At 39.1% G+C, this 22676-nt stretch overlaps 2 protein-coding genes across 2 annotated transcripts in view; one reads left to right on the top strand and one right to left on the bottom strand.

Annotated features, from left to right (window-relative positions):
* Positions 1–498: 498 nt before the first annotated feature.
* RPA3 (replication protein A3) lies at positions 499–5349 on the bottom strand. The gene is made up of 4 exons (XM_025872947.2): positions 5155–5349; positions 3574–3648; positions 2636–2744; positions 499–2091 (listed from the first exon to the last, which is right to left on the bottom strand). The coding sequence occupies exons 1-4, from the start codon at positions 5251–5253 to the stop codon at positions 2009–2011; spliced, it is 366 nt and encodes a 121-aa protein (XP_025728732.1). The 5' UTR covers positions 5254–5349; the 3' UTR covers positions 499–2008.
* Positions 5350–5491: 142 nt separating this feature from the next.
* UMAD1 (UBAP1-MVB12-associated (UMA) domain containing 1) overlaps positions 5492–22676 on the top strand; it is a 215023-nt gene continuing 197838 nt past the window's right edge. Inside the window, exon 1 of the mRNA XM_025872948.2 lies at positions 5492–5650. The gene's annotated coding sequence lies outside the window, so the exon portion shown is untranslated. The remainder of the gene's footprint in view (positions 5651–22676) is intronic.

Raw genomic sequence — 22676 nt, forward strand, 5'->3', positions numbered from 1 at the left:
CTGGCTGATGTTCCTCCTAAACCTAAATCTCAACTATAATGGTCTTTGTATGTTTTACCGTAAGTGGCTGTTGCAATGTTCTTTACGTAATTTGTAGAATGTTTTGGGATAAAAGTTGAAATTGAGGATATTATCAATTTCAAATTTTGTACACCCAACATGGGGCTTGAATTTACAACCCCAAGATCAAGAGTCACATGCTCTATCAACTGAACCAGCCAGGTGTCCATAAAATAAATATTTTTGTTATAATTTACAATCTAAATGGATTTAGAATTAGTTTATTTCCTTTTTTTTTTTTTAAAGATTTTTTATTTATTTATTTGAGAGAGCTAGAATGAGAGAGAGAGCACATGAGAGGGGGGGAGGGTCAGAGGGAGAAGCAGACTCCCTGCTGAGCAGGGAGCCCGATGTGGGACTCGATCCCGGGACTCCAGGATAATGACCTGAGCCGAAGGCAGTCGCGTAACCAACTGAGCCACCCAGGCGCCCTAGTTTATTTCCTAACTGAAGAGAATGAGTTAAGCCATAATACTCGACTGGCTATATAAGTCACCAGTTATTCTGCTTTACCCTCTATCCTACACTTGTCACATCCCCTACCTGCCCATCCCCAGCATTAATTACTTAGTGGTATGAAGTACAAGTACAGGAATTTCATACTAAGAATGACAGTTAAAAGGAAGAAAAAAAGGGCGCCTGGGTGGCTCAGTTGGTTAAGAGACTGCCTTCGGCTCAGATCATGATCCTGGAGTCCCGGGATTGAGTCTCCCTGCTCAGCTGGGAGTCTGCTTCTCCCTCTGCCCCTCACCCCTCTCATGCTCTTTTTCTCATTCTCTCTCAAATAAATAAACGAAATCTTTAAAAAAGAAAAAAGAAAAAAATCAAATGATTTCATCAACTATTCTAATGATTAGAAGAAATCCCTTATTTGGCATTAGTAAATGTGGTTTCAAAATCCTGAGAAAGAGGTACTGTGATGACTAATTTTATATGTCAACTTGACTGAGCTAAGGGAAGACCAGATAGCCAGTAAAACATTATTTCTGGGTGTGTCTGTGAGGGAATTTCCAGAAGAGATTCGTTTCTGAATCAGTAGGCCCCTACAAAATAGGTGGGTATCATCCAATATGTTGAAAGCCCAAACAGAACAAAAAGGTGGAGGAATTTGCTCTCTTCCAGATCTGGGAGGTCCACCTCCTCCAGTCCTCAGACATTGGAGCTCCTGGTTCTTGGGCCTTCAGACTCTGGGATTTACACCAGTGGCCTCCCAGTCTTCAGGTCTTCAACCTTGGACTACAAGTTACATCAGCTCCCCCGACTCGAACTGTATTATCCCACTGATTTTCCTGGTTCTCTGGCTTACAGATGAGTGATCCTGGGGACTCCTTGGCTTCCCTAACCACATAAGCCAATTCCTGTAACAAAATCTTATATATAGTTCTGCTATATATGGTTCTTTTGGTTCTGATTCTCTGGAGAATTCTAATATAGGTACTCACAAATTGTAAAAGATAAAGGATTCTGTTTGCTTTTTTAATAAAATTATTTTTTTCAGAGTATCAAGGAAATAATTAACATAATGTAGCTTATGAGGTAGCAAGTAAATTCTTTATACATGTGGCCCTGGATTTCATTTGGTAGGTCTAAGTTCTGACCTTACAGCTCTGAAGATTCCAAGTTTGTGTCTGAATACATGACTAAAAGAATAAGAATGAAATGATCAACAGTATGTCCCATTTTGGCCTTTATTAATAAAGGAGAAAACTAAACTCAAGGCAACTGCTTTGTTCTTGCATCTGATCTGACCATATACAGAAGGGTTCTCTTTATAAGCACTTAACTTTCAGTATACAGACAGGTTCCATCAAAAGTGGGATACTGTAATATCTAATAAGGTTAGGTAAATGAAATTAAAAGGAGAACAAATTAAATATGAAAAATCACAGAAATCTCCCCCTCAAATATCAGGGGCTTCCTATGACAGTCTTCAATGTGCTCATCGAGATCAATCATATTGCACAACCCCCAAAGGAAAAAACTGAGGGAACTCATGGGTAATTTTCACAGCTTCATTGTATAGTCCAAGATCTGAAAAACAACATTTTAGCAAACATTTAATCTACAATAGAAAGATGTAACATCATTTATTATCTGAAAGATTTCTACCTCTTTCTCTTTTCTTTCCCTTTTAGAGATCAACTTTTTACCACCTGTCTTCTAAAACAGGGACCATCATAGCTATTTACCTAGTGGCTCTAAAAAATAAAAGATGTGGAGTATAGGCAACTATTCATTTGATATCCATTGTACAGGCAGTCCTTGCTTGGTTTTAGGTGTTATACATTATATGATGCTTTCAATGCATATGTTAAAAAAACTATTATTTGTTTGCCATATGTTTTAAGTTTCTCTTCCCACAAATACTAATTTTTACTGAGTTTCCTACATATACAATCATTACTTGAAAGCGGGCCAAAATGTTCTCCCATTTTCCTTTGGGATCAGAAAATTTTATAGAAATTGAAAGGTGGCAGGACTGAGACTCAAGACCAAGACATCTCAAGTTAAGAAGAAGAAAATCATTTTCCTCCTAATTACATGAAACTACTTAATACTAGAATGTTTTATTTACCAAAAGGATGGTTATCTTCTTTAAACTGGACAAATGATGCACACATAATGGTTGCCTTGGCCGTTACTCTTCCAACTACTTCCACGATTCCAGAGATTTCTTCTTCAAGCTAACACAAAGAACAAATTGTCAACTTGGTGCTGTCATCTTTCTAGTTGATAACTTGGAAAATGTTTAAGTTGAAAACAAAAATCACTTAAAGATAATGAGAATGTCCAGCATTTCTATAAGGACCCAATGAAAGGAGCCTTCTATTTTCTATATCTTGTGCAGTATATTCTGTATATATTAACCAAACAGCACATGGACTTGTCTTAAAAAAAAAACCAAGAAAATTTTTTTGAGTACAATAAATGTAAAATATAAAAACAGGTGATAACTAAAAGTACATGTAAATAAAAACAGAAAATAGAATTTTAAAAATGTAAAACTTTAGAGGAAAGAAAAAGATGACTTAAAAGATTTTTTTTTTTAAATGTGATTTTATGGTCTTTCATAGGAATAGAAATTGTTACCTAGTTAAGGGATGTATTAAAAAATCATGGAGCCCTGGGGTGCCTGGGTGGCTCAGTCGTTAAGCGTCTGCCTTCGGCTCAGGTCATGGTCCCAGGGTCCTGGGATCAAGCCCCACATCCGGCTCCCTGCTCTGCGGGAAGCCTGCTTCTCCCTCTCCCACTCCCCCTGCTTGTGTTCCCTCTCTCACTGTGTCTCTCTCTGTCAAATAAATAAATAAAATCTTAAAAAAAATAAAAATAAAAAATCATGGAGCCCAAAGAATGTAGAAATGTAAAGGGATATATAATGTAAGAAAGAGGACAAAAGTTTAATTTTAGAGCAGGGAAGTTATAAGCCGGTCCTTTATACAGCCACTCCAAGAATCAGAAACATCAGCAAGATGAATTAATTACAAGAGACATGGAATTAATACTTAAACATACGGGCTCCATCAACTCAATGGTTCCATTTTTGCCTTCTCCATCTGAAAGAATAAACATTTTTCCAGTAGGATGAATCTAAAAAAGAAACACAAGATTAAAAAAAACTAACCACATAAACAAAAGAAACTTTAAAATCTCATTAAAATAAAAATATTGTAAGTTTGACTGAAGATGAGCAGATTGACCCAAACACACTTAGTCAATGCACACAAAGCAATTGTTTTTGAATAATTTTGTTCAAATTATAATCTTGTTACCATATCTGGTCAAATGACACTTTGTTAAATTTGAATTTCAGATTAAACAGTACTTTTTGGTACAAATATGTCCTATATTTTCATTTGCTAAATCTGGCAACCCTGCCCTAACAACAAATTAAAGGGGGTCCATACTGTCTAAAAGTGAGATCTACTAGCACTCACGATTTAAATAGTACATATTCCACTAGAGAGTATGTTTTATTTATTTATTTTTAAAGATTTTATTTATTTGAGAGAGAGAATGAGAGAGAAGAGGGTCAGAGGGAGAAGCAGGCTCCCTGCCGAGCACGGAGCCCGATGCGGGGACTCGATCCCGGGACTCCAAGATCATGACCTGAGCCGAAGGCAGTCGCTTAACCAACTGAGCCACCCAGGCGCCCTAGAGGGTATGTTTTAAAAATTAAGCTTGATGGGGACACCTGGTTGGCTCAGTCCTGGCGTGTGCCACTCTTGACCTCAGGGTTGTGAGTTTGAGCCCTACATTGGGGGTAGAGATTACTTTAAAAAAAAGCATGATGAAGTAAAGAGAACTGGTTGTCAGAAGATTTGGGTTCTACTACTGTTAGCTGTAAAGAGTGCACTCAGATCTGGTTTGAAGGTCAGCTTTCCTAGTTGCTGTGGCCTTGAGCAGTTAACCATACACCACTCCTACCCAGTTTCCCTACCCCGCAGTCAAATAACACCTATTTAACGAAGAAGTTGTGTGGCTGAAATGAACTAAGGCTTTATAATAGATTTTTGTTTTTTCTCCCCTCAGCTTTCCCGGTTCACTGACTCCGAAACTTTGGGCCTGCTTCTCATCAGTAGAGTGAAGATGCTGCACTCTAACACTGGCATAAGAACACAGACGGCTATAAGATCTGAAAGGGACAATCGAAGAATGTTTACGGCGAATTGACTCTAACGAGAAAACGAAGTTTGAGAACAGCCAAAAATGCATGAGAAGGAAACTAGAAAAACAGAGTAGTTGTCAAGTCTGGCTAAACTAAAAAATCAGGAGGTAGATGTGTGAATCAGGTCTATAATTTTCTTTTTGTAAATACAAAAAGGAACCAGAGTGGAGGACGCTAGAATTTAGAACGGAGCGCATTCGAAAACGTCACGACTCCGCGCCATAAAAGTGGCGCCAAAATGGGGCTGCAGTGGCTAAAAAGTGTGCAGAACGTCCCCTTGTGTAAAACGAAGCAGTTGGGAGCGCAGTGATGCTCTAAGGACTGTCCTCCTCCACCCTCCCTTACCACCCTGAGGCTGCCACCTTGGCGGTCGCGGGCCCCCCCCCCCGCCTACAAAGCAGGTAGTCCAGGGCAGCGACGGCGCGCACCTTTTCCAGCCTCCCTACGAAGCAGACCGGCCGGTCGATGAACTGAGCTAGCATGCTGGCGTTGACGCGCGACCTGGGCAACTCCATGACATCCACCATGGTTGCGGTGCTAGACCTGCCGCTGGCAGGAAACAGACTACTGAAATTCTACGCCCCGCGGCGTCTATGGGGCTGAAGATGCCGACACCAATCAACGGAGACCAGCTCTCTCACTCCACCAATCAAACGCGCGGAAATCGCGATCGCAATCGCGCCGTCCCCGAAATGGACAGCGCAGGGAGGACGGCTTCCGGAAGTGGGGATCGGCTGCTTAGTGACGCGCGGCGTCCCGGAAGTTGCCCGGTCCTCCGCAGAGTGGGAAGTGGAGGCGGGGCTTGGTTGGGGCGGGCAGGCGGCTGCCTCCCGCAATCTTAGGCCTCCCTGCCCGACTTGATCCCGGAAGCAGGGTGTTGGGCTCCGGTGCGGTAGCGGCGAGGGACTGCGGCGCGAGCCTCAGGTACCTCTTCTCGCGGGAGGCGCCTCAACCTTACTGTTTCCCTTTCTCCCCTTCGACGGATGCGGAAGAAAGAGGCGGAACTCGGTTCTTGCCCTGCCGCGGTGTTTTCGGTGCTGCGCACCAGCGGTTCAAGTTTCCCCACCTCCCCGCTTCCCGGTTCTGAGTGGGAAGCGCGGGATTCGTGCTGCAGTGGAGGGATCGGGTGTTTTTGACACCCACCCTCCTGGAGACGGGAAGTGGGATCGCCAGTGATCTTTCATTACCCTTGTCAGGCTCCTGCTGCTTGGTGGCAGAGGGTCGGTGATTTAACCGCTCAAGCGGCGTCACTTACCTTTCTGTTTGACACCTGTTAGAAGAAGGTTGTACTGATTATCTCTACGACCCTTTCTAGCCCTCACAACGTGGCCACACTAAGGATATGAGAGTTTTTTCACCTCCTCCGTGTTAGCAACGAATTGAAGCTTTTGGGAATGGGGGGTGGGGTGGGGAGGATCACTGAGCTAGGTGAGGATACCAATTTAAATAGCTGTTAGATCCTAAGCAGGTGCGCTTCTCCCTGAGATACACTTTCCCTATCAAAAAACGAAGGGGTTAGATGACACGAATGTTTTGTAAGATCCCAGCAAAGTTTTACCCATGTGATTCACGGACTCGTCTTAACTTCCTGGGAACTTTCCCCCGTTGCTCCCCACACCCCAGGACAACGGAGGCATAGAAGATCACCTGTTTCAAGGAGATTGGGGGGGGGGTGGATTCTTGAATCAAGTCGCTGGCTCATGTGGTTGTTGATTTGGGGACTCTATCTGCGGGGATTGGTACTACCTTGCCAGGGATATTATAGAGTGAACTCATAAAAATACCTGCCAACTGCTGCGGAAATTGGAAAAATAACTTTTTATTTCGAAACTGAGTCCGTGAATTTGCCTAAAGCCGCGGAGTTGTCACTATTCAAATTCGAGTACTAGCCAGAGTCTCCCAATTTTATTTCCTAGTTGCCTTAAGCAAAGAAAATCCTTTATGAGACTTCAGGCTGCAATTTAAGATAGAAATCTGATATACCATAATTAAATGATAGCCTCCCTGAGTGTTTATTTAGCTGAATATATTTGTCTTTTAATTTCGTTGTCACGAAAACAAATTTCAAGGAATTTCGTTAGCAGATGCAGGATGCATGCCGTTTGTTGTATATTTAGCTGAATATATTTATCTTTTAATTTCGTTGTCACGAAAACAAATTTCAAGGAATTTCGTTAGCAGATGCAGGGTGCATGCCATTTGTTGTATACAAGAATGGTTGTACTGGTGCAAGTCAATAAAGTGTATTTTTGCGCAAAGCCTTGACGTCTTTCGCACTTCAGCGTTGCTTTGGAAAACAAGTTGATGTGCATTATCAAGGGCAGGGCGCATGAATACCTTTAACAGCAGCCCTTAACGTATCAGATGCTAATGTCATTATTTTATACTTAAAAGACCACTTTTACATACCAGTGGCCTTTAAAAAAAATGAAGATGAACAAGATAATTTAAAACAAATTTTTGGATATTTTTTGAGTCATTTAAAATGTATTGTGTAATACATAATCAATAGAGAAGAGTATATATAGCTAATTATGTATCATCATTTCCAGAGAAATTAAATGAACTCACGTGGGCCTCACATTCAGTTTAAGAAATGGAATTTAGCCAGTTAGTAGTTTGTACTTCCTCAGTTAAATCCTACTCTCTGGAGGAGCCACAGATAAACACTATCTTGAAATTTTCGTTAAGCACCCTAAGCTTTTCTATATAGTTTTACCACACATGTAGGTATTCTTAAATGGTATGTTTAATTTTGCTGGTTTTTGACCTTTATATAAACGGAATCGTACCATATATATGTATGTATGTATGTGTGTGTGTGTGTATATATATATCTGTATATCTATATATCCTCTGACTTGTTTCTTTTGCTTGCTTTTGAGATTAATCCATGTTGGCATCTGTGGGTGGAGTTCATTCTTTTCACTCAGCTGTTTTGCTGTGTTATTGACTGACATTTTGATTGTTTACAGTTCTTTTCTATTGCATACAGGGCTGCTGTGAATGTTCTTGTACCTGTTAGTTGGCGCACTTGCGCAAAGGTATATCAGAATTGCTGGAACATAGGGTGTGCATCTTCTGCTTTACTAGTAAAACCAATACAGTTGACCTTTGAACAACAGGTTTGGACCGCATGGGTCCACTTCTCTGCAGATTTTTTCAAAAAAATATAGTACAGTACTGTAAATGTATTTTCTCATGACTTTCTTTGTATTGTTTTTTTTTCTGGCTTATATATTGTAAGAATACAGCATATAATATGTATAATATATAAAATATGCGTCAATCATTTATGGCTTCTGGTAAGACTTCCTGTTAATAGTAGATTATTAGTAATTGAGTTTTGGGGGAAAGTGAAGAATTATATTCGGATTTTCGACTATAGGAGGTGGGCAGGGTGCACACCCCAACCCCCACGTTGTTCAAAGGTCAACAGTACTGTACTCGAAGTAGTTGTACTACTTCTTTTCAGAGGTATAGGAGAATTTCAGTTGATCCACATTTCTGGCAACTTATTTATTTTTTTTAAAGATTTTTTATTTATTTATTTGAGAGAGAGAGAATGAGAGATAGAGAGCACGAGAGGGAAGAGGGTCAGATGGAGAAGCAGACTCCCTGCTGAGCAGGGAGCCCGATGTGGGACTTGATCCCCGGACTCCAGGATCATGACCTGAGCCAAAGGCAGTCGCTTAACCAACTGAGCCACCCAGGCGCCCCATTTTTGGCAACTTATTAAAGTTTTTTTTACCCCTAATCTGATGGATGTAAAATGGTTTCATGTTGTGGTCCTAATTTGCTTTCCGTGATTACTGAAAGAGAACAACTTTTCAAATATTTATTGCCCAGTTGTGTTTGTCATTTTTTTTGTTTTGTTTTTTTCTGTCTTTTTTCCTTTCTTTCATTGGAAGGAGCTCTTTTAATATAGTTAAAATGTTTTTCCCTTTTGTGTAATATAGTTGAAAAGGTCACTTAAAAAATCTCCCATAAGAATCTTTTCTTAAGGGGAACCTTCTACGCTGTTGGTGGGAGTGCAAGCTGGTGCAGCCACTCTGGAACACAGTGTGGAGGTTCCTCAAAAAGTTGAAAATAGAGCTACCCTATGACCCAGCAATTGCACTACTGGGTATTTTCCCCAAAGATACAAGTGTAGTGATCCAAAGGGGTACATGCACCCCAATGTTTATAGCAGCAATGTTCACAATAGCCAAAGTATGGAAAGAGCCAAGATGTCCATCAACAGATGAATGGATAAAGAAGATGTGGTATATATATATACACACACACAATGGAGTATTATGCAGCCATCAAAAAATGAAATCTTGCCATTTGCAACAATGTGGATGGAACTAGAGGGTATTATGCTAAGCGAAATAAGTCAATCAGAGGAAGACAAGTATCATACGATCTCACTGATACGAGGATTTAGAGAAACAAGACAGAGGATCATAGGGGAAGGGAGGGAAACATGAAACAAGACGAAAACAGAGAGGGAGACAAACCATAAGAGACTCTTAATCTCAGGAAACAAACTGAGGGTTGCTGGAGTGGCCAGGGGTGGGACGGCTGGGGTGATTGAGTGATGGACATTGGGGAGGGTAAGTACTATGGTGAGCGCTGTGAATTTTGTAAGACTGATGAGTCACAGACCTGTACCCCTGAAACAAATAATACATGATATGTTAATAAAAAAATTTTTTTAATTTAAAAAAATCTTTTCTTAAAACGAGCTCTTAAAAACATTATATATTTAAAATAATAGTTTTGCCTTTCATATTTAAAAATACTCCATCATTTAGAATTTAGTTTATATGCATGTTGTCAGGTAGGTATCCATTTTCTTTTGTTTTCATTTTAGTTGTCCCAGCATCATTTTATTGACTGCATCACCATTTGCAAGCAACTGTCCGTATCACCTAGGTTTTGGTATATATGTGAGTCTGTTCCTGGGCTCCAGGTCTGTTCCATTGGTCTGTTTGTTTGTCCCTGCACAAGGACCACTCTCCAGTACTGTGGCCTTATGATAATTTTTGATGTCTAGGGGGCAACTTTTTCTCTCTTGCTGTGTTCCTCAGGAATGACTTTGTTATTCTTGCCCCTTTGTGACTGTCTATAAATTTAGCTTGACGAGTTCCATGAAAAACCTTGTTGAGACTTGATCACAACTGCATTGAATCTTTGGATTGATTTCAGCAGTAACATCTGAACAACTACACTTACTCTTCTTGACCTATTTTATCTTATTAACATCCTTCCAAAAAGTTTCATAATTTTCTATACAAAAGTCAAAAGTTTTGACTTTTAGATTAGATTTATTCCTAGCTACCTTGTTGTTGTTGCTAGTATAAACGGTATCCTGTTTAAGTTAAAGATTTTTAACTGTTACTGGTACACAGAAGTGCCTTTGACCTTTTTTCTGACCGTCCTGCTAAACTTATTTCTAGTCATTTTCTATAGAATTCTTTTAGGTTTTTTAGTCATATGTGAATAATTATAGATTTGTTTCTTAACCATTCTTACATATTTATTATATTATTATTATTTTGTCTTTTGCCCGGTTTAGAGCTTCTAGTACCATTTGAATAGCAATAGTGTTTCAGTTAAGATGGCATTTGACTGCATAAGTAAAAGTATCTTAAATACACAAAGTCTTAGTTTCACATGTTAAAGAAGTCCAGAGGCATGCAACTCAGCATGCAGCTGTGTAGTGTCTCTAAGACATCAGGGACCCAGGTTCCTTCTTTCTCTTCTTTGCTTCTCAATATCTGGCTCCATCCTTAAGGTCACCTCATAGGATAGGTGCTGAGCACTGGCCATCTAGTCTCCATTCCAGGAGCTGAGAAGTGGGCAGCAAAAGGGACTCATTTCCCTTCAAGGAGCCTTCCTGGAAGTCCCTCACAACTTGAAGTTCTGCTCATTAGGTTAAAGACTTTCCCTTCTGTTCCTACTTTGATAAGAGTTTTAATTGAGTGGTTATGGATATTTGATCAAAGGCATGTTTTTGCCTTAATTGATATGATTGAAATGAATATATTTTCTAGTGTTGACTCACACTTGCATTCCTGGAAGAAACACAAATTGGTTATATTATCTTTTATTACGTATTCCTGGATTTGGCTTGCTTTTGTTTTGTTTACGATTTTTGCATCCATGTTCATGAGTGAGATTAGCTTGTAATTTTTCTTTCTTATATAGTCCTTGTCAGATTCTGGTATTATTAGGAATATACTGGTCTCATGAAATGAGTTGCGGAGTTTCCTTTATTCTCCAGGGTTTTGTGTGAAGCTGGAATTATCTGTTCATTGATGGAATTCATGTGTAAAACACTCTGGGTCTGTACTTATTGCTTTAGGCATATCCCACAAGTTTTTGTAAGTAGATGGTCATCATCACGTTCTGAATATTTTCTAGTTTCCAACATATTTCTTTTTTGACTCATGAATTGCTTTTGTTTCCAACTGTAGAGGTTTTATTTATTAAATTTTATTGTTATTAATTTCTAACATAATTGCATTATAATCAGATGGTGTGTTCTATCTGATACTAATTCTTTGAACGTATGTGAGATTTGCTTTAAAGCTTACCAAGGATATGTTTTGTAAATGTTTCATGTGTGCTTTGAAAAAAAATTGTATGTTCCAGTTGTTGGATCAAGCTTGTTATTTGCAGTATTCAACCTTTCGTCTACCTTTCGTCTGATTAATGTTTCAATAATTGAGATAATTGTGTCAGATATCTTACAGATGGTAGCATTGGCAGTTTCTCCTTGATTCTGATGACTTCTGCTATGTATTTTTAAGGATTTGTTATTCAATATATATACAAGATAAAAATTGTGAAGTAAAATGATGACATGAAGTAGTGAGTATCTCAAATCATGCTTTTCAGCTTGATGTGGATTTTGTCAGCTACTGCTGTAGACGTGGCTTTTGGTTAGAATTTGTTTGTTGTATCTTTTTTCTATCCTGTGCTTCACTGAGGGGAGGCAAGACACAGGCGCGTGGATGCTCATTCCTTTCTCTCTCTCTAGTGGCCTTATCAGAGAGCTGACTTGGCAGGTCTCAGCTTTAGGGCAGAACAGGCTGATAGCAGCCCATGGGCTCCAGTGGTTCACTTTTTTTTTTTTTAAACAATCTTTTTCTTTTTTTTAAAGATTTTATTTATTTATTTGAGAGAGAGAGAATGAGAGACAGAGAGCACGAGAGGCACTGCCTTAACCAGGAGGCATTCATTGCGACAGGAGTGCCCAAAGGTGTGGGGCTGGATTCCTCTCTACAGGACACTGGGGTTTAGCAGAGTGCGTTGCCACTTCTCTGTTTGTTATATTTTCTCCAGTAAACCTTATTTGATATTCATACTGTGTGGTGCTTATATTTGGGTCTGTGTTGGCCTGATAACTTTCAACTTTTCTGTGTCCTCCTGTTTTAGGCGCGTCCCTTGTAAACAGTGCATATAGCTGGAGGTTTAGTTTTCCTTTTGTCCATTTACAGTGGTTGTGGCTGCTGATATTTTTGGATTTGTTTCAATAGTCATTTTGTTCTGCTTTTTTTGTTGTTTGTTTTTTTCTCCTCCCTTGCCTTCTTTTGATTTTTTAATCTTTTTCCTTAATTCCATTTTATTCCTTTGTATTAGTTTAAATGTTGTGTGTTGTTTTTACAATTTTTGTGTGTATTTTAATATGTGTCTTAAAGTCTAAAGTTACTTTACTCTGTGTCAGGACAAGAACCTATCTCTCTATTTACCTCTTTCCCAATTTTTTTTTAAAGATTTTATTTATTTATTTGACAGAGAGAGAGTACAAGCAGGGGAAGCAGCAGGGAGAGGGAGAAGCAGGCTTCCACTGAGCAGAGAGCCGGACGTGGGGCTTGATCCCAGGACCCCAGGATCATGACCTAAGCCAGAGGCAGATGCTTAACCAACTGAGCCACCCAGGTGCCCCCACCTTTTTCCCAATTTTTTAAAAAGCATTTATTTATTTATTTATTTATTTTTAGAGGGCAAGAGCGGGGGTGGGTGGAGGGGCAGAGGGAGATGGAGAGAGAAACCCAAGCAGCCTCTGTGCTGAGCATGGAACCCCTCTTGGGGCTCAACTTTACGACCCGAAGATCATGATGATCTGAGCCGAAATCAAGAGTTGGATGCTTTTAAGGGACCTCAGCCACCCAGGTGCACCTCCCTATTTTTATGCTGCTGTCTAGAGTTTTAGTTCTATCTTGATTTCTTGTAACTCCACAAATTTGGCATTATTATTGCTTTATGCAGTTACTGTTTGCTCGGAATTATTCACATATTTATCATTTTCTTATAATTTATTTTTACATGTCAACCTTTTTTTCTGGTACTTTTTCCCCCTCTTTTTGAGGTTTTTTTAAGAGAGAATCTTTGGTAATAAACTCCATTGATTCGTGTTTTCTAAATATGTTTATTTCATCCTTGGTCTCAAAAGATAGTTTTACCTCTCTGTGGAATAGAGTGCTAAACGGACAGTTACTTTCTTTCAAAACTACTTTGATATTATTTTACTCTTTGATATTATTTTATTCTATTTTTGTTGATACTGTGATTATGTTGTAAGCTGTCATATCTTTTTATCTGCTTGATCCTCAGTTTGTCTTGGATCTTGCAGTTTTCCTGTGTAATGTATCCTGATGTGGGTTTCTCTCATTTAGTTTGCTGGCTGATACATTGTGCTTCGTGAATCTGATAATTCTTGTTCATTGACACTGGGACATTTTCAACCATCATCCCTTTGAACACTGCCTCTCTCCTATAATCTAACTCCTTCTGGAACTCCAATTAAAAGTAAGAAGGATGTTCTCCTGTGCTGTTGACCTCTGTTTTATAATTCATTGGTTTTGGTTCTTTGTGTTGAATTCTGGATAATTTCTTTCATATCTTCCAGTTTACTAATTCTTTATGCAGTTGTGACTCATTTGCTCTAATTTCAATACTATTTTTTATTTATTTGTTTCTAGAAGTCTTGATTGGTTCTTTTTACAAATCTTAGTAGTTGTTATTGATACTCTTTTGTCATAGTTTCAGGTTTCCCTTTATTTTTTCAAATATTACAGAATATAAAATAAATTTGTTTATAATCTAGTTTTGATACCCACAGTCTTTATGGGTCTCATTCTATAGGGTTTTTTCTTTTAAGATTTTATTTATTTATTTGAGACAGAGAGAATGAGAGAGAGAGAGAGAGAGCACACATGAGAGGGGGGAGGGTCAGAGGGAGAAGCAGACTCCCTGCCGAGCAGGGAGCCTGATGCGGGACTCGATCCAGGGACTCCAGGATCATGACCTGAGCCGGAGGCAGTTGCTTAACCAACTGAGCCACCCAGGCACCCAGGGTATTTTTTTTTTTTTTATTCTGTTGACTTTGCTGCGACTTATTTCTTCATTTCTATTGTAATTTTTGATTATGAATTCATGATTCTTGGAAGTTTTTGGTGATTTCTTTGAGATTTAGTTTGAGGGTGTGTTTCTTCACAGAAGATTTGTGTTTCCTACTTCCCTAGGTGTTTGAGCCCCAGGCTTTGTCCTTGTCCCTGTGGAGCATGGATCATTAAAGCCCAGGCTTTTAGCCATTAGAAATCAGCAGTGGTCACAGGGAAAACATTAGCTTTGGGTTTGTCGATTCCTGTCCTTTCTGGCTTATATAGGATTTCTTTATTCTTTTGTTGGCTTGGGCATACATTAAAAAAAGGCATATTTATATTTAAGACATTACCACAAATACTCTTCATCCTTTCACACAATCAATCAAAAACAAATATAAGCTGGTTTAAAGTGGGCATTCATTGGATGGAATTTCAGAAGATATAAAATGTGGCAGAGAGCATAGTAATGAACTCTGGGTCAGTTGTACTTGTTGGTCAGTCCCCTTTGTGCAATTTATGGAAATTGGAGTCAGACTTTGACATATGGTTGACAGAGCTATTGCCAGTTTTTGTCTTATGTTTCTTTACATGCATTTTGATGACAAATTGGGAAGGAGGTAAAACAGCCAGCTTTCTTGTTTCCTCAGGCATCTGACTTGTCTTCAGACAGATAGCAATACTTCTTGATTAGACGTAGCAACTTGCTAGCCACTTGCCAGTGCTAGTGCTGGTTTTACATAGGACTCAGCACCATGCTTTGTACCCACGAGCATGGGAGAGGTGGTAGATGGGCAGACAGAGAGGCAGGAACAAGCCTGGGTACTTCCTTGAATTTGGAGAAAGTGCTTTGTCTGGTTTTGTTTCTCTACGGCCCAGCACCATGCCTGGCCGGTATTTGGCCTTCACATCTCGGCTGAATGAATTAAAAAGAGAGCAGTTGAACAAACGACTGAATTTTAGCAGTTTATTTATTTATTTAGTTTTTTAATAGGCTCCAGGCCCATCATGGGGCTTGACCTCATGACCCTGAGATCAAGAGTCACATGCTGTACAGACTGAGCCAGCCAGGCACCCCATGGCAGTTTGCTTTTATTTAGAGAGGAAGTACAGACTTGTGATGATACTTGTAGGTTGTTTTGAAAGTCAAAGGACCCCTTCCTTTTTGTAATGGGGCAGGGAGAGGACAGCCCTGTATGCACCAGGCAGCGAGTTCTCACCAGACAGTGAATCTGCTGCCACCTTGATCATGAACTACCCAGCCGCCAGAATTATGAAATATAAATCTGTTGTTTGTAAGTTAAAAAAAAAAAAGAAAAGAAAGTCAAATGATACATACTTTTATAGGCAATTTTGGGAGTGATTCCTTTTGGAAGATGAATGTGGTGGCTCCTGTTGTGTATTCAAGTGAGCAGATAGAGCAATTTGAAGACCTGCACTGAATGTTTTATTATTATTATTATTTGTTGTTGTTCATTTCAGGTTTCCCTGTGCTGTAGACAGTTGTAAAGAGGTGTGACCTTACACCATTCTCCCTTACAACAGCTTTCTCCCGTAGGATTTTTATTTTATTTATTTTAAGATTTTATTTATTTATTTGACAGAGAGAGACACAGCTAGAGAGGGAACACAAGCAGGGGGAGTGGGAGAGGGAGAAGCAGGCTTCCTGCTGAGCAGAGAGCCTGACATGGGGCTCGATCCCAGGACCCTGGGATCATGACCTGAGCCGAAGGCAGAGAGGCTTAACGACTGAGCCACCCAGGTGCCTCGGGCATTATTTAAATATGCCCCAAGATATTTGTTTTATGTGAAGAGATGCTTTTTGATAAAGTTGTCTGGAGTCTTTTTCAGGATGTTTTTTCATTTCAGAGTAGCAACATTGAATGCAGTTGGTAGAAATTAGTATTGTATTAGTAGGAATCTGTGCTATTTAAAGCAAAACTTAAATGGTTTGGGGGCACCTGGCTGGCCCAAGTTGGTGACTCTTGATCTTGGGGTTGTGAATTCAAGCCCCATGTTGAGGGGTAGAGTTTACTTTAAAAAAAAATCATTAAGGGGCACCTGGGTGGCTCAGTCGGTTGAGCGTCTGCCTTCAGCTCAGGTCATGATCCCAGGGCCCTGGGATCAAGCCCCGCATCGGGCTCCCTGCTCAGCGGAGAGTCTGCTTCCCCCTCTCCCTCTGCTCCTGCACTCTCTCTCTCTCTCTCTCTCAAATAAATAAATAAAATCTTAAAAAAAAATAAATTAAAAAAATCATTAAAAGGAAAACCTTAAATGGTTTTTTGGCGGCAGTTATGTAGAATTATGCTTGTGGCATTTCTCAAACATAAAAATATATCGTTGTATCATTACTTTATGAGTCAGGGTAACACTAAAACTTGACTCTAACTTACATTCTTGGTCAATGAATGAGATCCAAATGATGTAAATTATAAGTGAAATTTGTTTGCAAGCTCTCAAAAGGCAGCAGCTTTATCTTCGAAATTTCTATATCTCCCCACACTATTTAGCATCTTTTTTTAGAAAAAAAATCTATGGTTTTCATATGTTACTCCATTAAAAAGAAGGAATTAAAAAAAAAATAAAACCTCTTGAAATTAAGATGTCGGCTGACTGGAATGCATCACATATTAGGTAATCACACCCATCTGTAGAGGAGCAGGTTACAGTGAAGAATTATCTGGCCCCACATGTTAAGAGTGAAGAGCTTGAGAAACCCTGGTTAAACATAATGGAAGGTTTTACCTTCCTTTTTTTTTTTCCCCACATTTTTATATCAATTCTAGTTAACATACAATGCAATATTGGTTTCAGGAGTAGATTCAGTGGTTCGTCACTTACATACAACACCCAGTGCTCATCATAACAAGTGCCATCCTTGTTATAATGAGCGTCAACCTACACATGATGATACCCATCACCCGTCTAGCCCATCCCCCACCCACCTCCCTCCATCAACCCTCAGTTTGTTCTCTATAGTTAACAGTCTCTTATGGTTTGTTTCCCCTTCTCCTTTTTTTCCCCTTCCTCCCATATGTTCATCTGTTTTGTTTCTTAAATTCCGCATATAAGTGAGATCATATGGTATTTGTCTTTCTCGGACTCACTTTATTTCTCTTAGCGTAATACACGCTAACTCCATCCACATCATTGCAAATGGCAAGATTTCATTCTTCTTGATGGCTGAGTAATATTCAAGTAATATATATATATATGTATATATATATATATACACCCCACATCTTCTTTATCCATTCATCACTCAATAGACATTTGGGCCCTTTCCATAGTTTGGCTATTGCTATGAACATCAGGGTGCATGTACCCTCTTTGAATCAGTATTTTTTGGGTAAATACCTAGTAGTGCAATTGCTGGATCCTAGGGTAGTTCTATTTTTAACTTTTGGAGGAACCTCCATACTGTTTTCCAGAGTGGCTGTAGTTTGCATTCCCACCAACAGTGCAAGAGGATTTCCCTTTCTCCACACCCTCACCAACACCTCTTGTTTCTTGTGTTGTTAATTTTAGCCATCCTGACAGGTATGAGATGGTATCTCATTGTGGTTTTGATTTGTATTTCCCTGATGCTGAGTGATATTGAGCATCTTTTCATGAGTCTTATAGCCATCTGGATGTCTTTTTGGAAGAAGTGTCTATTCATGTTTTCTGCCTATTTCTTAACTAGACTGTTTTTTTGGGGGTTGAGTTTGTTAAGTTCTTTGTAGATTTTGGATACCAACCCTTTATCAGTTATGTCTCTTCTGCATATCTTCTCCCATTCCATAGTCTGCCTTTTAGTTTTGTTGATTGTTTGCTTCCCTGTGCAGAAGCCTTTTATCTTGATGAAGCCCCCATAGTTAATTTTTGCTTTTGTTTCCCTTGCCTCTGGTGACATGTCTGGTAAGAAGTTGCTGCGGCCGAGGTCAGAGGTTTCTGGCCGTGTTCTTCTCAAGGATTTTGATGGTTTCCTGTCTCACATTTAGGTCTTTCATCCATTTTGAGTCTATTTTTGTGTATGGTATAAGAAAGTGGTCCAGTTTCATTCTTTTGCATGTTGCTGTCCAGGTTTCCCAATACCATTTTTTGAAGAGACTGTCTTTTTTCCATTGAATATTCTTTCCTGCCTTGCTGAGGATTAGTTGACCATATAGTTGTGGGTCCATTTCTGGGTTTTCTATTCTGTTCCATTGATCTATGCGTCTATTTTTTATATACTTTTTTTTTTAAATTTTACTTATTTCTTTATTTGAGAGAGAGTGAGAGAGCATAAGCAGGGGTAGCGGCAGAGGGAGAGGGAGAAGCAGGCTCCCCATTGAGCAGGGAGCCTGATGTGGGGCTCAGTCCCAGGACCCCAGGATCATGACCTGACCTGAAGGCAGCTGCTTAATGACTGAGCCACCCAGGCACCCCATCTATGTGTCTCTTTTTGTGCCAGTACCATAATGTCTTGATGACTACAGCTTTGTAATACAGCTTAAAGCCCAGAATCGTGATACATCCATTTTTGTTTTTCTTTTTCAGGGTTGCTTTGGCTATTCAGGCTCTTTTGTTGTTCCAAATCCTAAATTTTAGGATTTGTTCTAGCTCTGAGAAAAATGCTGTAGTATTTTGATAGGGATTGCATTAAATGTGTAGATTGCTTTGGGTAGTATACACATTTTAATAATGTTTGTTCTTCTAATCCATGAGCATGGAACGTTTTTCCATTTCTTTGTGCCTTCTTCAATTTCTTTCATAAGTGTTCTGTAGTTTTCAGCATACAGTTCTTTTACCTGTTTGGTTAGGTTGATTCCTGGTGCAAATGTAAGTGGGTAAGTACCTTGATTTAATTTTCTTTTGCTTCATTATTGATGTATAGAAAATGCAACAGGTTCTTGTACATTGATTTTATATCCTGCAACTTTGCTGAATTCACGTATTAGTTCTAGCAATTTTTTGGTGGAGTCTTTCAGGTTTTCTACATAGAGTATCATGTTGTCTGGAAATAGTGAAAGTTTGACTTCTTCCTTGCCAATTTGAATGCTTTTATTTCTTTTTGTTGTCTGATTGCTGAGGCTAAGACATCCAGTACTTTGTTAAATAGTAATGGTGAGAGTGGACATCCCTGTCTTGTTCCCAACTGCAGAGGAAAAGCTCTCAGTTTTTCCCCATTGAGGATTATATTAGCTGTGGGTCTTTTGTATATGGCCTTTATGATGTTGAGGTATGTTCCCTCTATCCCTACTTTGGTGAGGGTTTTTATCAAGCATGGATGCTATTTTGTCAAATGTTTTTCTGCATCTATTGAGAGGATCATATGGTTCTTATCCTTTCTTTTATTAATGCGGTGTATCACACTGATTGATCTGTGAATATTGAACTACCCTTGCAGCCCAGGAATACTTCCCACTTGATCGTGGTGAATGATTCTTTAATGTACTGTTGGATTTGATTTACTAGTTTCTTGTTAAGAATTTGTGCATCCATTTTCATCAGGGGGATATTGGCCTGTAATTCTCCTTTTTAGTGGGGTCTTTGTCTGGTTTTGGAATCAAGGTAATGCTGGCCTTGTAGAAGGAGTTTGGAAGTTTTCCTTCCATTTCTATTTTTTGGAACAATTTGAGAAGAATAGGTATTAACTCTTGTTTAAATGTCTGGTAGAATTCCCCTGGGAAGCCATCTAGCCCTAGACTTTTGTTTATTGGGAGATTTTTGATTACTGATTCAATTTCTTTACTGGTTATGAGTCTAGTTAAATTTTCTGTTCTTCCTGTTTCAGCTTTGATGGTTTGTATGTCTCTAGGAATTTGTCCATTTCTTCAAAATTGCCCAGTTTGTTGGCAAATAATTTTTCATAATATTCTCTTATAATTGTTTGTATTTCTGTGGTGTTGGTTGTGATCTCTCCTCTTTCAGTTGTGATTTTATTTATTTGAGTCCTTTCTCTTTTCTTTTTGTTAAGTCTGGCTTAGGGGCTTATCAAGTTTATTGATTCTTTCAAAGAACCAGCTTTTAGTTTCGTTGATCTGTTCTAGTGGGTTTTTTTTATTTGTTTGTTTCTGTATCATTTATTTCTGCTTTAATCTTATTTCCCTTCTTCTGCTGGCTTTAGGCTTTATTTGCTGTTACTTTCCTGGCTCTGTTAGGTGTAAGGCTATGTTTGTGTATTTGAGACTTTTCTTGCTTTTTGAGGAAAGCCTGCATTGCAATATACTTCCATATTAGGACTGTCTTTGCTGCATCCCAAAGGTTTTGGACTGTCATGTTTGATTTTCATTTGCTTCCATGTACTTTTTAATTTCTTCTTTAATTTCCTGGTTAACCCATTCATTCTTTAGTAGGATGTGTTTTAACTTCTGTGTATTTGTGGTCTTTACAAATTATTTCTTCTGGCTGACTTCAAGTTTCATAGTGTTGTGGTCTGAAAATATGCATGGTATGATCTCAGTCTTTCTGTACTTTTTGAGGGCTGATTTGTGACTCAGTGTGTGATCTATTCTGAAGAGTGTTCTATGTGCACTCAAAAAGAATGTGTATTCTGCTGCTTTAGGATGAAATCTTCTGAATGTATCTGTCAAGTCCATCTGGTCTATACAAAGCCATTGTTTCCTTGTTGATTTTCTGCCTAGGTGATCTGTCCATGGCTGTAAGTGGGGTGTTAAAGTCCCCTACTATTATTGTATTATTATCAATGTGTTTCTTTATGTTTGTCATTAATTGTTGCATATATTTGAGTGCTGCCAAGTTAGGGGCGTAAATATTTATAATTGTTAGATCTTTTGGATGATATAATGCCCCCCTTCATCTCTTGTCTTTGGTTTGAAATCTAGTTTGCCTGGGGGCGTCTGGGTGGCTCACTTGGTTAAGCATCTGACACTTGATTTTGGCTCATGTTATGATCTCAAGGTCGTGAGATCCAGCCATACATCAGGCTCTGCACTCAGCACAGAGTCTGCTTAAGATTCTCTCCCTTTTGTTTGCCTCCCCCCCACCGTGTGTATGTGTGTCTCTCTCGCTCTCAATAAATAAATAAATAATAAATAAATAAATAAAATCTAGTTTGTCTGATATAAGTATGGCTACTCTGGCTTTCTTTTGATGTCCATTAGCATGATAGATGGTTTTCCATCTCCTCACTTTTAATCCGGAGGTGTCTTTAGGTCTAAAATGAGTCTCTTATAGGCAGCATATAGATGGGTCTTTTTGTTTTTTTTTTTAATCCATTCTGATACCCTATGTCTTTTGTTTTTTTTAAGATTTTATTTATTTATTTGACAGAGACACAGCGAGAGAGGGAACACAAGCAGGGGGAGTGGGAGAGGGAGAAGCAGGCTTCCTGCTGAGCAGGGAGCCTGATGCAGGACTCGATCCCAGGAGTCTGGGATCATGACCTGAGCCGAAGGCAGCCACTTAACGACTGAGCCACCCAGGCACCCCTGATACCCTATGTCTTTTGATTGGAGCATTTAGTCCATTTACATTCAGAGTGATTATTGAAAGGTATCAATTTAGTGCTATTGTGTTACCTGTAAGGTTGGTTTTTCTGCTGGTGTTCTCTGTTCCTTTCTAGTCTTCGTTGCTTTTGGTCTTTTCTCCACTCAGAGAGTCTCCTTTAATATTTCTTGCAGGGCTGGTTTAGTGGTCACAAACGCCTTTAGTTTTTGTTTGGAAAACTCTCTCTCCTATTCTGAATGACAGCCTTGCTAGATAAAGTATTCTTGGCTGGATATTTTTTCCCATTCAGCACGTTGAATATATTCTGCCACTGTCTTCTGGTCTTTCAAGTTTCTATGGACAGATCTGCTGTAAACCTGATCTGTCTTACCTTGTACTTCTTGTTGCTTTCAGGATTCTTGTCTGTGTATTTTTTAAATTTGACTATGATATGTCTTGCTGATTGCCGGCTTTTGTTGAATTTAACGGGAGTTCTCTTTGCTTCTTAGATTTCAGTTTCTGTTTCCTTCCCCAGGTTAGAGAAGTTTTCAGCTATAATTTGCTCAAACCCTCTGCCCCTTTTTCTCTTTCTTCATCTTCTGGGACTCCTAGGATACCAATGTTATTATGCTTTAAGGAGTCACTGAGTTCCTTAAGTCTGTATTCATGATCCAATACTTTTCTTTCCCTCTTCTTTTCAGCTTCATTTTTTCCCATAATTTTAGCTTCTGTATCACTAATTCTTTCCTCTGATTCATCCATTTCCATTGTCATGGCATCTGTTTGGGTTTGCATCTGGGTTATAGCATTTTTAATTTTGGCCTGACTAGATTTTAGTTCTTTTAATCTCTGCAGTAAGAGATTCTCTAGTGTCTTCTATGCTCTCTTCATGCCCAGCTAGAATCCTTATAATTGTTGTTTTAAATCCTAGTTCAGGCATCTTACTTGTGTCTGTATTGATTAAATCCCTCACTGTGACTTTTTTCCTGTTCTTTCTTTTGGGGTGAGTTCCTCCATCTTGTCATTTTGTCCGGGGGCGGGGGGTGGGGGGAAAGGAATCTAGATCCTAGGTATGTTTTGGTCTGCTTGTTAAAAGCAGCTAGATCCAAAAAATATTTAAAAAAATAAATTTAAATAAATTTTAAAAAGTAAAAAGTAAA

Source organism: Callorhinus ursinus, unplaced genomic scaffold (genome assembly GCF_003265705.2).
Source record: "Callorhinus ursinus isolate GAN/ISIS: 27379988/994484 unplaced genomic scaffold, GSC_fseal_2.0 scaffold12, whole genome shotgun sequence".
Classification (NCBI taxonomy): domain Eukaryota; kingdom Metazoa; phylum Chordata; class Mammalia; order Carnivora; family Otariidae; genus Callorhinus; species Callorhinus ursinus.

Bases quoted from the DNA above. Each gene is read 5' to 3' on its own strand.
- RPA3 (XM_025872947.2), bottom strand. From the start codon at position 5,253: ATGGTGGATGTCATGGAGTTGCCCAGGTCGCGCGTCAACGCCAGCATG. The intron at 3,649-5,154 runs GTGCGCGCCGTC...TTTCTTTTTTAG, and splicing joins TCGTAGGGAGGCTGGAAAAG to ATTCATCCTACTGGAAAAAT. The intron at 2,092-2,635 runs GTAAATAAAACA...GTTGTTTTTCAG, and splicing joins AGAAGATAACCATCCTTTTG to ATCTTGGACTATACAATGAA.